The 14,775-nt window shown below is 39.1% G+C and overlaps 1 protein-coding gene across 1 annotated transcript; it reads left to right on the top strand.

The window, feature by feature from the left end:
* The first annotated feature begins 7,650 nt into the window (after positions 1-7,650).
* On the top strand, positions 7,651-11,822 carry LOC122055204. Its single transcript, XM_042616580.1, has 2 exons — positions 7,651-9,854; positions 9,993-11,822. The coding sequence occupies exons 1-2, from the start codon at positions 8,652-8,654 to the stop codon at positions 11,817-11,819; spliced, it is 3,030 nt and encodes a 1,009-aa protein (XP_042472514.1). The 5' UTR covers positions 7,651-8,651; the 3' UTR covers positions 11,820-11,822.
* Positions 11,823-14,775: the final 2,953 nt, after the last annotated feature.

The following is a 14,775-nucleotide window of genomic DNA, read 5'->3' as shown; positions in this document are numbered from 1 at the left end:
CAAGAGGTAGTATTGAATATTTTGTCTATTTTATAGACAACTATTCAAGATACAAATAAATTTACTTAATGTACCGCAAGACTAAGTACTTTGATTAGTTCAAAGAGTACAAGGCTGATGCGGAGAAATGTTAAAGTAAAAGTCACTATGGTAAGATCGTAGTGGCAAGTACCTCTTGGGAGAATTTAGGAGTCACTTATCAAGAGTAGGGATTCAATCCCAACTAACTACACCTGGTACACTCCAACAGAATGGTGTAGAAAAAGGAAGGTATAGGACTCTTATGGAAATAAGTAGATTGATGAGTTATTTAGAATATTACCAAAATCATTTTAAGGATATACTGGAACGAGTGAATATAGTACCTTCAAGGCGAACTCTCTACAGTATCATTGTAATGCAGCTAAATATTCAAGCATATTCGGATTCGGGTAGTCCAGCACATATGCAGAAGAGAGACAATGATAAGTTGGACAGGAATTCACTTGTTTGTGGGTTATCCTAGAGAAATGAAAGTAGGTTTATAGTCTTAAAAATCAGAAGGTCATTGTTAGCATCAATGACCGATTTTTAGAAAAGGACTATGTAATAAACCATGTGCTCATAAGAAAATTTGTTCTTAAGGAAATAATAAAAGATATGTCTAATCTAGTACCAACTGTACAAGATGAGATACCACAAGGAAACTGCAACACGTATCACAAATGATACACAATTACAGAAAGTGCCTTGTTGTAGTGGGAGGGTTGTTAGGCAACCTAAATAGGTTCATGTTTTGGGAGAGTTTTTGGACTCGATCCCTGGAGGACATGAACCTGATCTCCGGTCATATAATGAAGCACTCCAAGATAAAGATGTAGCATCTTGGCAAAGAGTAATGAATAACAGAATTAGAATATATGTATTCTAATAAAATCTGGAAGCTTATAGAATCACCAAATGGTGTAAAAGCCGTTGGGTGTAAAAAGGTCTATAATAGGAAAAGAGGGATAGACAGGAAGGTAGTAACTTTCAAAGCAAGGCTTGATGAAAAAGGAAACTTTTTCACTGGTAGCCATGCTTAAGTCTATCCGGATTCTTTTATCTATTTGGCAAGAGGATGTCAAGACAGCATTCCTTAATGGAAGTCTTGAAGAAAGCATCCATATAAAGCAACCAGAAGGGTTCATTACAAAGGGCTAAGAGCATCTTGTGTGCAAGCTCAATCAGTCTATGGACTGAGGCAAAGCTTCAAGGTCTTAGAACATCCGGTTTATCAAAGTCTATGGATTTAGTAACCGGATAAGTCTTGTGTATACAAAAGGTGTGATGGAAGCGTGGTGGTATTTCTTGTACTATACGTAGATAACATTTTTGGTAGTTGGAAACAATATCAAAATGTTGTCAGAAGTAAGGGTATGGTTGTCCAAATAATTCGATATAAAGGACTTGGGAGAATGTATATTCTTGAGATCAAAGTAATAAGTGATCACAAGAAAAGAATATTTTACTTATCCCAAGCTTCATATATCATAAAAATCCCTGCTCGTTTTAAGCATGCAAAACTCCAAGAAATGTTTCTTAACTTTTCAGGATGGAGTAACTTTATCTAAAGATATGTCTCTGTAGGCATCAAAGGAGATAAAAGAAATAAAGGCAATTCTTTATGCTTCGGCTGTCGGAAGCCTAATGTATACTATGCACGAGATCAGAAATCTGTTTTGCCAAGGGCATAGTTAGCAGATATCAAAGTAACCCTGGACAAGGACATTGGATTGCAGTAAAGCATATATTGAAGTACCTTAGAGGCACTAGAGAATATATATGCTAGCTTACAAGGCAGTTAATTTGGTCCTTGTGGGTTGCATGGATTTTGACTTCCAAATCGGATAGGGACAATAATAAGTCAACCTCGGGGTTTTGTGTTTATTTTAGGAGGTAAAGTCATAACTATGGAAGAGTGATAAGCATAGGTGTTTTTCTGGTCTCTATCATAGAAGCTTAGTATATGGCAAGCCTTTGAGGTAACCATAAAAGATGAATGACTTAATAACCTCAAGATAGACTTAGATATGATTTCTGGTTTGTCCAAAGATTATTACAATTTATTGTAATAATGTTGGTGCAGTAGCAAACTCGAAGAAACCATAAGTCTATAAGGCAAGTAAACATAATAGAGCGCAAGTACCACCCAATACGAGAAATCGTATAAACGAGGAGAAGTTGTTGCCGCCTAGATTGCATCCGGTGATGACCCCTAGATCCTCCCACCGAGGTCCTTAAGGCAAGAGCTTTTGATGGACATGTTGAAGGGTTAGGAATCAGATGTATGGCAGCAGATATAACAGCTTAGTCTTTTAGTATAAGTGGAAGATTGTTAGAGTGTATACTAAAAGCCTAGCTTTTAGTATAAACATTTATCTAGAAATAAGAATCACATTGGTCAAATGTCTACATTTATGATAAATGTATTTGCTCAATTAATTTATATTGTAGATAACATGGTGTGTGGTGTCACACACAGAAGATCATGTTATCAGTACCTTATAAATTATAAACAGTAGCTCACGACCAAAATGGAAAGGAACAAACCATTAGAAGGTCGTAGTGTAATTAGGTATCAGTTTATCTTGACTGTATAATTACACTAGTACACTCAGAGTATATTGAGTAGGACCATTTGAGGTCGTTTCTTTTATACTGACTTTATAAAGAAACAAAAACCTCGGTTATTATGGAAGTGTGTGCTCTTAATCCTAATATAATAACAAGCACATATATTTGATATTTATTTCTTTAATTTATCAATGGGTGAGATTTAGTTCGATAAATCAATAAGCCCGATAAGTTGGGAAATGGTATCACTTATAGTGTGTGTTGTTGATTATAGAAGGAAACTGTGTCCTAGAGATACTAGGTTGATAATGTCCTCAAGAGGAGCTCATAAGGATTGTCATGTTAAATCCTGCAGGTGGACTTAGTCCGACATGATAATAAGGTTGAGTGGTACTACTCTTGGACTAAGATATTAATTAAATGAGTTGTCAATAACTCACTTAATTAGTGGACATTCGATATCTTAAACACAGGGAGATTAACGCACTCATAATAAGAAGGAGCCCAAAAATGTAATTTGGGATTGGTGCGGTAGTTCAATAATAGTTCTCTAGTGGAATGAATTATTATTGATAAAATTAAGTTGTGTGTTCGGGGCGAACACGGGATGCTTAATTTTATCGGGAGACCAAAATCAATTCCTCCTCTCGGTCCCTATCGTAGCCTCTTAATTATAGAGTACTATACCCACCTATACCCACCTTCTATACCCACCTAAAGGGGGTCGGCCAAGCTAGCTTGGATCAAGTTAGGGTCGGCCTAAGCATGGTTAATGAGGTGGCCGGCCCTAAGCTTGAACCCAAGCTAGAGGGGGCCGGCCATAATAAAATAAAAAGAATTTTAATTTTAATTTTTCTTATGTGAAAGATATAATTTATTGGAGAAAATTAAAATTAAAATATCTCTCTTAAAAGGATCTACAAAAGATTAAAGAAAGAGATTAGATCTCTTTCCTTATTTGTAGATTGGAAAGATATTTTATTTTCTCTTTGTAGAATTATTCACATATTGAAAAATAAAATTATAGAAATTTCTTTTATTAACCATGAAAGGATTTTTGAAGAGAAATTTTAATTTTAAAATTTCCGGAGATAAATTAGGAAGTTTTAATTTGTTGATTGAAATTCTCCTAATTTTTCTCTATTGATTGTGGCCGGCCAATACATGGATAAAAAGGAAGTTTTATTTAATACTTCAAATTAATTCATGTCAAGGAAAATTAAGGAAATTTTATTGTAATTAAATTTCCTAATTTGCCTAGGCCAAGGAATATAAAAGAAGGGGTGAGGGTGCCTTCATGGTGATAACCTCTATTATTTTTCTCCCTCTTTTTTCCTTGGTATGGTGGCCGGCCCTTCCCTTTCTCTCCTCTCCTCTTGATGGCCGAAACCTATCTTCTTGGTGGAGCTTTTGTTGGTGGCCGGATTAAGGAAGGAGAAGAAGGAGAGAAAGCAAGTCTCGTCTCTAGCATCCCTTGGAGCATTGGTGGTGGCCGAAATTCTTCATGCTTGAAGAAAGTTATTTTGGCCGGCCATCTTCTACTTTTCTTCCTCTTTGTGGTGGCTGAAACTTATCTCTTGCTTGGAGCTCTTGTGGTGGTTGGATACTACTTGGAGAAGAAGAAGAAGAAGGAGAGGAAGCTAGCATCTCTTGGAGCTTGGTTGGTGTTTTGATTTTCTTCCTTGGTGAAGCTTCCTTGTTGTGGCCGAACCTAGCTAGGAGGAGAAGAAGGTGGTTGGTGGTTTCTCATCTTGGTAGATCGTTGCCCACACAACGTCCGAGGTTAGAAGAGGAATACGGTAGAAGATCAAGAGGTCTTTCTAGAAGGTATAACTAGTAGTTTTTCCTTTTCCGCATCATACTAGTTATTTATGGAAATAATACCAAATACAAGAGGCTTACGATTCTAGTATTTCGAATATATTTTTCGAAGTTGTGTTCTTTTGTTTTATTTTTTCCTTGTGATTTGATTGTTCTTTTCGGTTAACCTAAAGTTATTTTAGGAAATTAAATATTAGATTTCTATAAAAGGTTTTGTCTAGTCGGTGGTGGTTGCTCTCATATCCAAGAAGGTCATGTGCCTCGCCACGTCAGTACTGGGAACCAATTATGAAAATTAATATTTAATAGAATTAATAACTTAAGGCGATTTGGGTCGAACGTGTTAAGTTCCGCAGGAGATCCAAGTCAAAACCTAAAAGAACAAATAGATTAAGTTTTGGATCAAACGTGTTAAGTTCCGCAGGCGATCCAAAATTTAATTTAAAAGAACACATGGTAGGTAGGAAAAGGTTCAGACCTTTGTACAAAAATTTTGTACAGTGGAACCTCTAGGTTTTCCGAGTAGCAACCAACAAATTTTCCTCTTTTATCCTACAAAATAATGTTAGTTCAATAAACCTACAAGACAAGTGTTAGCATAATTATAATTAAAGAGTACTAATTAATTCATGTCCTCCCAAGACCAGGAACTAGTCAAGGTCTCAGCTTAGGAATCCCAAATAGACCTAAATTGGACTGACGCCTACTGTCCCTTCAACTTGGATGCATCCTCACTTGGTCGCTCTCCTCCAGTGATTTTCCTTAACTTACCAGTTTACCAGACATCCAGTCAGCCCGTCGACCCGCCTAGAATTCATGCCAGCTATTCGGTCGGCCCGTTGACATAGCTGGACTTCTCGCCAAATATCTGGTTATCTGGACTTCCCTGCAACACTGAGTTAGTACAAATAGATAAAATAGTAAATTAAAATAGTGTCAACAAATTTCAAGATTTGCTGGTCCGATCGGCCACGTACGGTTGATCGAAAACCAGTCGATCACATATAACCTAGGGTTACCTCCCCCTAGAGTTGCCCAGCTTCACTCACTGAGACTTCCATTGCCTAGCTTCACTCTCCAGGACTTCCACCACCTAGCTTCACTCACTAGGGCCCGACTTCACTCACCATGACTTCCACCACCTAGTTTCACTTACTAGGGTCTGGCTTCACTCACCAGGACTTCCACTACCTAACTTTACTCACTAGGGTCTGACTTCACTCACCAGAACTTCCACTACCTAACTTCACTCACTAGGGTCTAACTTCACTTAGTAGACTTCTCATCTACTTATCTTTCGGTTAGGACTTACTTTTGCTAGTCATCTAGTCCTGACTAGACTTCTCTCTTCAAACATCAAGTCTTGTTTGAATCAACTCTTGGTCAAACTGACTAGACTTAGGTACATTGTCAAACATCAAAATCCTAGAGATCGATTGCACCAACAATAACAAACTCAGACTCCAAAGTGGTTCTAGGTATTAAGGCGTCCCCCTGAGGTCGAGTAGAGTGTGAGGTAAGAAAAGGATATAATGTTGATAATGTAGGCTCAGGGGAGGCAGCTTGAACATCCCCGTGAGTCGCATCTTTAGAGGTAGAAGGTACTCGTCTTTTGGGTGAGGGAGCCATAGTCAATTTGCGCCCCGAACGCTTTCTCTTGGGAGCAGCTTCTTGTGTTTCCTCTTGTGTTGGCGGAGGAATAGAGGCTGATGAGGGGGGTAAAATTGCAAGCATTCCCTCAAAGATGGCCACAGAACTAGAAGCAGCTTCCTAGTTGGTGGGGGCTTCATCCATAGAGGTAACAGGGGGCAAGCCCCACTCGATATGAAGTTCTTGCTCTTTAGCTAGAATAGCCTCCTCTTATAAATTAATTCTTTTTTCAACTAGAGCCTCAAATATAGCACCCATTGCATAGAACAGAAAGTCTTTTAGTTAGTAAAAAAGCAAGGGGAAGAGGATCATAATTTACCAAAGGATCAGCATAGTTTCTTTTGAATGGGGCTTAAGCCAAAGAGGCACAAAAGATCGCTACATATCCATTTGTGAATGAAGAAACGATGGACAAGCAATTTATTAGAGTATGCAGGAAAAGTTGGCTGTTGATGGAGCTCCCTTATGTCAGGGAGAGAGGGGAAAGAAGATTGCCAGGCCGTGGGCCACGAAATAGGGTCAGGGAATTTTATGAAGAAGAAACGTGATTTCCAGCCCTTGATGGATGAAGTTAGTGTAACGCCCGCCCTCCCTGCTACTCAAAGGGACGGGGCTACTTACTTACTTAACCATTCCAGGATACATACATATTCAAAAATTCTTTCTTATAACTTAAAGCAGCGGAAATGTCATAGAGTTATACTGGAATGTAACATAAATACAATGGTTCCTGTCAAACATAACAAAACATTATAGCAGGTCTTATTCGTCCCAGCCGAGCCACTGCCACACACACCTCCTTGCCTCTCCTGCAGCTCCCCTAGGTCATTGATAGGTTATGAATTGATACATTAATTTTGGATTAATATTTGGTATTCTTTATATATTTGCACATGTTTAATTCCAATTTTGATCATGTTTCCCCAAACAAGGTTTTTATGAGCTTTATGAGGTTTTTCCATCTTATGCATGATTTATTTTTCATTATGTGAATTTGGTCTTGTAGGGTACTAATGGGTTCATGATTCAAGTGGAGGCATGGTTCACTCAACCAAATGGAGCCCAAAGCCCTAACAGACCCCAATTGAGCTTGGATTCGAGTCAAACCCCAGCTGGACCAAAACCTAGGTATAAAAGGCAATTTTTGGCACGGTGAACAGTGAGCTCGCGCTACTGTTCATCGTGCCAGTTTTCGTGACGGCGCGGACGAAGCTCCCTTCCTTCTTCCAAATCTTCGAGCAACCTTGTCCTCATCGGCGTGGAGTTCCTCAGCTTCCAGCAACCAGGTTCCGACCTTCAGCACCTCTCCAGCGAGCATTTTTGCAGGCGAAGTACTGTAGCTGTGGGGCGCGATTTCCAGCTCAGACCAGCGGTGTTCTTCTGATCTGGGATTCCATTCCTTCACGGAATCATTGGCGGTGGTCCTCCAGTGATTCTGAACCATTTCCGACAGCATTTCAACGTTCCCAGCTTCTTTGTCAGCTCTCGACGCCATTTCCAGAAAACGCAGCAGAGAACCATTTCAGAACTGATCTCGCTGAAGTTTGTGAGCTGATACAAGTGAATCTGAGTTCGTTTTGAAGCTTGAGGACTCCAGACCGATCTCTGTTGGAGTGTTCTCTGCGGATCCTTGTGTGACGGCAAGGAGAAGATGAATTTGGTCCGAGATTTGGGTGTAGGGATGTTTAGTTTTCTTTGCAGTTTGTTTCTAGCTTAGGTTTTCTTATTCCTGCAGATTTGTTTCTGAATCTGATAGTTTATAGTCTGGATTTAGTTGTAGTTTCATTTGCTACATGAATCTGATATGCTTAGTTCTGTTTTTGTTGCTGATTAGTTCTGTTCGTGTAGCAAAAAACTGCTGAAATTCTGTTTCTTGCGTTTGTGACTGTGAATTCTGTTAGAGTTAATTGATAGCTGTTTAGTTAGTGAGTTTATTATCTGCACTACTGGTTACTGCATTTAGTTAAATGAAGAGTGAAGTTTTGTCAACTTTCTGCATCCAGTCCCAGTAGGAAGGTTTAGCTGATGTGGAAGTTTAGTCTGGTGTCCATTTCTGATAGCTAAGAATTAGAGTTCTAGTTTGCTTTGTGCACGTGTAGAATAAACAAGGTTTGATTGTAGTAATGAGGTTGAATTCTATTTAGTGCAAGTAAGTGTTAAGTGTTTGAATTTTAGTACGTGTAAGTAAATTCTGCAGTAGGTAATGGTTTTTGTCAGCAAGTTTAATTCTGTTTTCTGCTGCATTTTAATACCAAATCCCCATTTCATATCTAGAAAACCCAAAAAGTGTGTTCTTAATCCAAAATAAGCACGTTCTAGCATAATCCTCGGAAATTCAACTCGGGCCTTATACTAAAACATTGCTTTGTGTAGTTGTGGGTTTTCGATCATATTGTTAATTTGGGAGTTTATTTGTGACATCTATTTAGAGAGCTCATCAAATTTTGGCGCCGTTGCCGGGGAACTTTAAACTTTGCTAGAATTGTTTGTTTGTTTTGGATTGTGAATAATTTTCTCAGCTTTAGTTTGCTGATTTTTCTGATTTTATTGAATAACTACTAAATTTTGATTGTTTATTGGCTTGCATGACTAGGTCTTCCTTTGCAACATTACTTGAACTTGACCCGGAGATTGAGAGAACCTTTTGGGCTTTAAGGAGACAAGCTAGGTCAGCAGCAACTTGTGAGAGCAGAATTTCAGAGATGGATAATCAGTTAACAGAAGGGGATCGAACTATGAAAGAGCTTGCCGCACCAGATGTGGCTTATAAGTACTCATGCATCACTTATCCAGATTTGGCAGGAGATTTTGAACTCAGATCAGGACTTATTCATTTTCTTCCCAAATTTCAAGGGTTATCAGGAGAGGATCCCAACCGCCATCTACATGAGTTCCATGTGGTTTGTTCTACCATGAAACCACAGGGGATTTCAGAAGAAGACATTAAGTTGAGGGCCTTTCCATTCTCTTTGACAGGAGCAGCAAAGGACTGGTTATATTGCCTTCCAGCTGGATACATTACTAGTTGGATTGATATGAAGAAAGCATTTTTGGAGAAATTTTTCCCAGCTTCTAGGATTGCAACTATCAGAAAGAGCATTTGTGGTATTCAGCAAGTAGTGGGAGAGACTCTTTATGATTATTGGGAGAGATTCAAGAAGCTGTGTTCGAGTTGTCCACAACATCAGATTAGTGATCAGCTTCTTGTTCAATATTTCTATGAGGGCCTACTTCCTATGGATAGGAGCATGATAGATGCAGCAGCTGGAGGCGCCTTGGTGAATAAGACTCCAAATCAAGCAAGAGAGCTAATTTCAAATATGGCGGAAAATTCACAGCAATTCGGGAGTAGAGCTCTTGGAACTAGAGTGGTTAATGAAACTCATTTGGTTTCGAATGAGCAACAAGAAATCAGAAACAATTTGCAAGAATTGACCTCTCTAGTGAAGCAAATGGCGTTGCAAAATTCAAGTCATGTTTCAAATTTTCCTTTACCAATGATGAAGTTGTGTGGAATTTGTTCAAGCCAAGATCACTCTTCGGATCATTGTCCTAATCTACATCAAGATGAATCCGTTGCAGCCATTTCAAGACCTCAATTTCAGCAACACAAGTATGATCTCAACTCTTCAACTTATAATCCGGGATGGAGGGATCATCCTAATTTGAGGTATGGGAACACATTTTATCAGCAGCCAACACAAAATCAGATTGGACAGCCATCATTTCAGCATCAGCAGAATCAACATTATTTCCAGAACCATCCAGTAGTTCATTCTCAGCAAAATTAGCACTTCCAGCAGCCACAATTTCAGCAAAACTTCAACCAAAATCAACAATTTCAACCATTCCAGAATTTTCAGCATTCGAATGTTGCATTTCAGCCACAATTTCAGAATGCACAGAATCAGCAAAACCATTTCTAGCAAATTCAGCAACCTGTGCAGAATTTCCAGCAGCCAAGCAGTGCGAATCAGCACCAATCTCAGCTTGCACTACCTTCTTCTACAAGCCCAAGATCAATGCAACCTCAGCAGAACTTTAGCAGCTCAAAAATTGAGGATTTGATGCAGCAAGTGCTACAACAGCAACAGCAAATGATGCAACAGCAGCAACATCAGCAGAGGACTGATACAGCATTGCAAAACATTGAAAGGCAGATTGGGCAGCTTGCTAGCAACATTAATCAGATGCAAAATCAAGGATCTGGGCAATTACCTTCACAACCGACTCCAAATCCTAAGGGAAATGTGAGTGCATTAACTCTTCGAAGTGGTAAAACAATTTTAGACCCAAATCCGAATTTTACAGCAGGAGCACAGCAGAATATTTCCAGGCCATTTGCAGCTTCGAGTTCACAAAATTTCCAGAATTTTCCAGCAAATTCAGAGCAGCCAGATTCTGCACAGAATGGGATTACTGGATTTGATCAGCAACATTTCAATCAACCAGAAGTTTCAGATTCTGATCAAATTGATGGAGCAGATTTCGGCTTGGAATTTACTCCAACAGCAGATTCAAATTCAGCTCAAAATTCAGCAGATAATCTAGAAAATTCTGGACAGAATCTGGATAGAAATTTAAACCAGCAAGGAGTTGAGCATTCTATTCCATTACCTTTCCCTCAAAGAAGTGTACAACCAAGGAAAGAGATGGAGGAAGAAAAGGCTAAAGAATATCAAGAATTGGTGAAATTATTCAGCAAGGTTGAAGTGAATGTGCCTTTGCTTACCATGATCAAACAAATTCCGAAATATGCCAAATTTCTCAAGGATCTTTGTGTGCACAAAAAGAAATTAAAGGGGAATGAATTGATAAGTATGGGAAAGAATGTCTCAGCATTACTTCAGCCAGTTCCTCAGAAGTGTGAAGATCCAGGAGTTTTCACCGTGCCTTGTGTTATAGGAGATTGTATTTTTGAGGATGCAATGTTAGATCTTGGAGCTTCTATTAATGTGATGCCTAAATCAGTTTTTCAGTCATTAAGAATTGGACCTTTGCAGCCTACAGGTGTAGTGATTCAGTTGGCCAACCGTAGTCAAGCACACCCAGCAGGAGTGATTGAGGATGTATTGGTAAAAGTGAGGGAGTTAATTTTTCCTGCAGATTTTTACATCTTAGATATGGAGGGAGATGTGCTTGCGAATAGGGCCCCACTTATTCTTGGACGTCCATTCTTGAAGACTGCTAGAACGAAGATTGATGTGCATGCAGGAACTCTTTCTATGGAGATAGGAGACACAGTGGTTAGATTCAGCATTTTTGAGGCTATGAAGCATCCTAGAGAGGATCATTCTATTCTTAGCGTGGATATCTCAGAGGAGTTGGATGGCATGGAATTCTTGTCAGATGTTGATTCAGACTTAGAGGTTTCTGATTTTGGTACAGTGAATGAATTTGTTGCATTATTGGAAGATGTTTTAGATGTGGAATCTGATGTCAATTCAAGTGAATGCGTAGGGGATTGCTCAGCAGCATTACCCCTAGGATCACCTATTATGGAGCAGACACAAGAGGAGTTGAAACCATTGCCCCAACATCCGAAATATGCATATTTGGGAGAAAATCAGCAGCTACCTGTCATCATAGCTCAGAATTTGGAATCTGATCAGGAGGAACGATTGTTAGAGATTCTGAGACAGCATAAAAAGGCCATTGGATGGACTTTGGCAGATATTCCTGGGATCAGTCCTTCCATTTGTATGCATAAGATTCACTTAGAGGAGGATGTGAGGCCAGTGAGACAGCCATAGAGACGACTAAACCCATTGATTTTGGATGTTGTAAAGAAGGAGGTGACTAGACTCTTACAGGCAGGCATTATTTATCCGATTTCTGACAGCAAATGGGTTAGTCCCATTCACGTGGTTCCGAAGAAGTCAGGGGTGACAGTGGTAGCTAATGAAGAGAACGAACTGGTACCCACGAGAGTGAAGAATTCTTGGAGAGTATGCGTGGACAATAGGAAGCTGAACCAAGCAAGCCGAAAGGATCATTATCCACTTCCTTTTATTGATCAGATGTTGGAGAGGCTGGCAGGTAAATCCCATTATTGTTTTCTTGATGGGTACACTGGTTATTTTCAGATTTGCATCGACCCAGAGGACCAGGAGAAGACGACCTTCACTTGCCCTTTTGGGACATTCGCGTATCGTAGGATGCCATTTGGTTTGTGCAATGCTCCAGGTACTTTTCAGCGATGCATGGTGAGTATTTTTGGTGATTTATTAGAGCATTGCATGGAAGTATTCATGGATGATTTTTCTGTTTATGGCTCGTCTTTTGATGCATGTTTGGATAACTTGTCTAGAGTTTTGAGTAGATGTATCGACACGGATTTGGTTTTGAATTTTGAAAAGTGTCATTTTATGGTAGAGCATGGCATTGTTTTAGGTCATATAGTTTCTAGGAAGGGCATTGTAGTAGATCCTGCTAAAGTTAGCGCTATATCTTCTTTATCTTACCCTGCATGCGTGCGGGAGGTTCGAGCTTTTCTTGGTCATGCAGGATTCTACAGGAGATTTATTAGAGACTTCAGTAAGATTGCTCTACCATTATCTCAGCTACTTCAGAAGGATGTTTTGTTTGATTTCGATCAGAGGTGCAGAGAAGCTTTTGACAGATTGAAGGAGGCTCTTACTTCAGCACCTATTATCAGATCCCCAGACTGGTCCTTACCTTTCGAGTTGATGTGTGACGCTTCAGATTATGCAGTGGGAGCTGTACTAGCACAGAGAGTGGATGGAGCACCCCATGTTATTTGCTATGCTTCCAAGACTTTGGACTCAGCTCAAGCAAACTACACAACAACAGAAAAAGAGCTTCTTTCTATTGTTTTTGCTTTAGATAAGTTCAGATCATATCTTCTTTGTTCTCATGTGATTATTTTTTCTGATCATGCAGCTTTGAAGTATCTCCTCAAGAAGCCTGATGCAAAGCCTAGATTAATCAGATGGATGCTTCTGCTTCAAGAATTCGACGTAGAGATACGTGATAGGAGCGGGAAGGAGAACTTGATTGCAGATCACTTGAGCAGGATTGAAGGAGACTTGGACCATTCGGCCATTGATGATGATTTCAGGGATGAGCAGCTTCTACAGCTGCAGGGTGAGTCTCCATGGTATGCGGATCTAGTGAATTTCTTAGTTGCATATGTTTATCCCAAACAATTTTCAAAAGCTCAAAAAGATAAATTAAAAAGTGATTCAAAATTCTATGTTTGGGATGATCCTTACTTGTGGAAGTTTTGTAGTGATCAGATCATTAGGAGATGCATACCTGATTTTGAGTTTCAGTCTGTACTCACTTTTTGTCATTCTTTTGAGTGTGGAGGACATTTTGGACCACAAAGAACTGCTAGGAAAGTATTAGAATGTGGTTTGTATTGGCCTACTCTTTTTCGTGATGCCTATGCTTTTTATAGATCATGTGATAGGTGTCAACGAACTGGGAACATAGGACTTAGAAATGAAATGCCTCAACAATTCATATTATTTTGTGAGATTTTTGATGTTTGGGGTATTGACTTTATGGGTCCATTTCCTGCCTCTTTCGGTTTTGTTTACATTTTATTGGCAGTTGATTATGTTTCCAAATGGGTGGAGGCCATTCCCACTCGGACTGATGACTCTTCTGTTGTTGTTAGTTTTGTCAGGTCTCACATATTTTGCAGGTTTGGAGTACCCAGGGCGATCATAAGTGATCAAGGGTCTCATTTTTGTAACAGACACATGAAGGCTTTGCTACATAAGTACGGGGTTACACATAAAGTTTCTACATCCTATCACCCGCAAACAAATGGGCAAGCAGAAGTGTCTAACAGGGAGGTGAAATCAATTCTTGAAAAGACTGTGAGACCGGATAGAAAAGATTGGAGCAAAAGACTTGAAGATGCACTTTGGGCATATAGGACAGCTTTCAAAACCCCTATTGGAATGTCCCCTTACAGGATTGTGTATGGAAAAGCATGTCATTTGCCTGTGGAGATTGAACATAGGGCATATTGGGCGGTTAAAGCATGCAACCTTGATAGTGACACGGTTGGAGAAGAAAAAAAAAATGCAACTTCAAGAACTTGAAGAGATTAGATTGGAAGCCTTTGAGAACTCACGGATTTACAAAGAAAAGGCCAAGAGATTTCATGACAAACAAATTGAAGTGAAAGAGTTTCAAATTGGTGACAAAGTACTTCTATATCGATCTCGTCTCAAATTGATTAAAGGTAAGTTGAGATCTAGATGGGAAGGACCTTATTGTGTTACTAATGTTTTTTTTTATGGAGTGGTTGAGATCCAGGATTTGTCTACTGGTCGGGTTTTTAAAGTTAATGGACAAAGGCTTAAAAAGTTTCATGAAGAAGTGAAGGGCTTGGTGGTGGAGGAAATGGAACATGTTGATGCTATCTACCCGATTTAGAGGGGAGTTTCACTTTATCTTTTGTTTCTTTGCAAATTAATAAATTTTAGGTGTAGGTAGTTTTCTTATTTGTTTAGGTAAAATTTCGGTTTCATTTAGAATTTTCTTGCATAAATAAATTTTGAGTTACATTAGTAATTTTTATTTTTGCATAGTTATAGTTTTGGAATTTAGGTTTTATGATAGTTACCATTTCTTTGAGTTTGTTAGTTTTTTTTTTTAGGAATAAATGGTACTTCCTTCTTTTGACATTTCTTTGTATCATTTTAAGGGATTTGAAAAGGAATGTTAAAT

Source organism: Zingiber officinale, chromosome 3B (genome assembly GCF_018446385.1).
Source record: "Zingiber officinale cultivar Zhangliang chromosome 3B, Zo_v1.1, whole genome shotgun sequence".
NCBI classification, from domain to species: domain Eukaryota; kingdom Viridiplantae; phylum Streptophyta; class Magnoliopsida; order Zingiberales; family Zingiberaceae; genus Zingiber; species Zingiber officinale.
The sequence above is the reverse complement of the archived record's forward strand: the minus strand, read 5'-3'. Positions and strand labels throughout refer to the sequence as shown.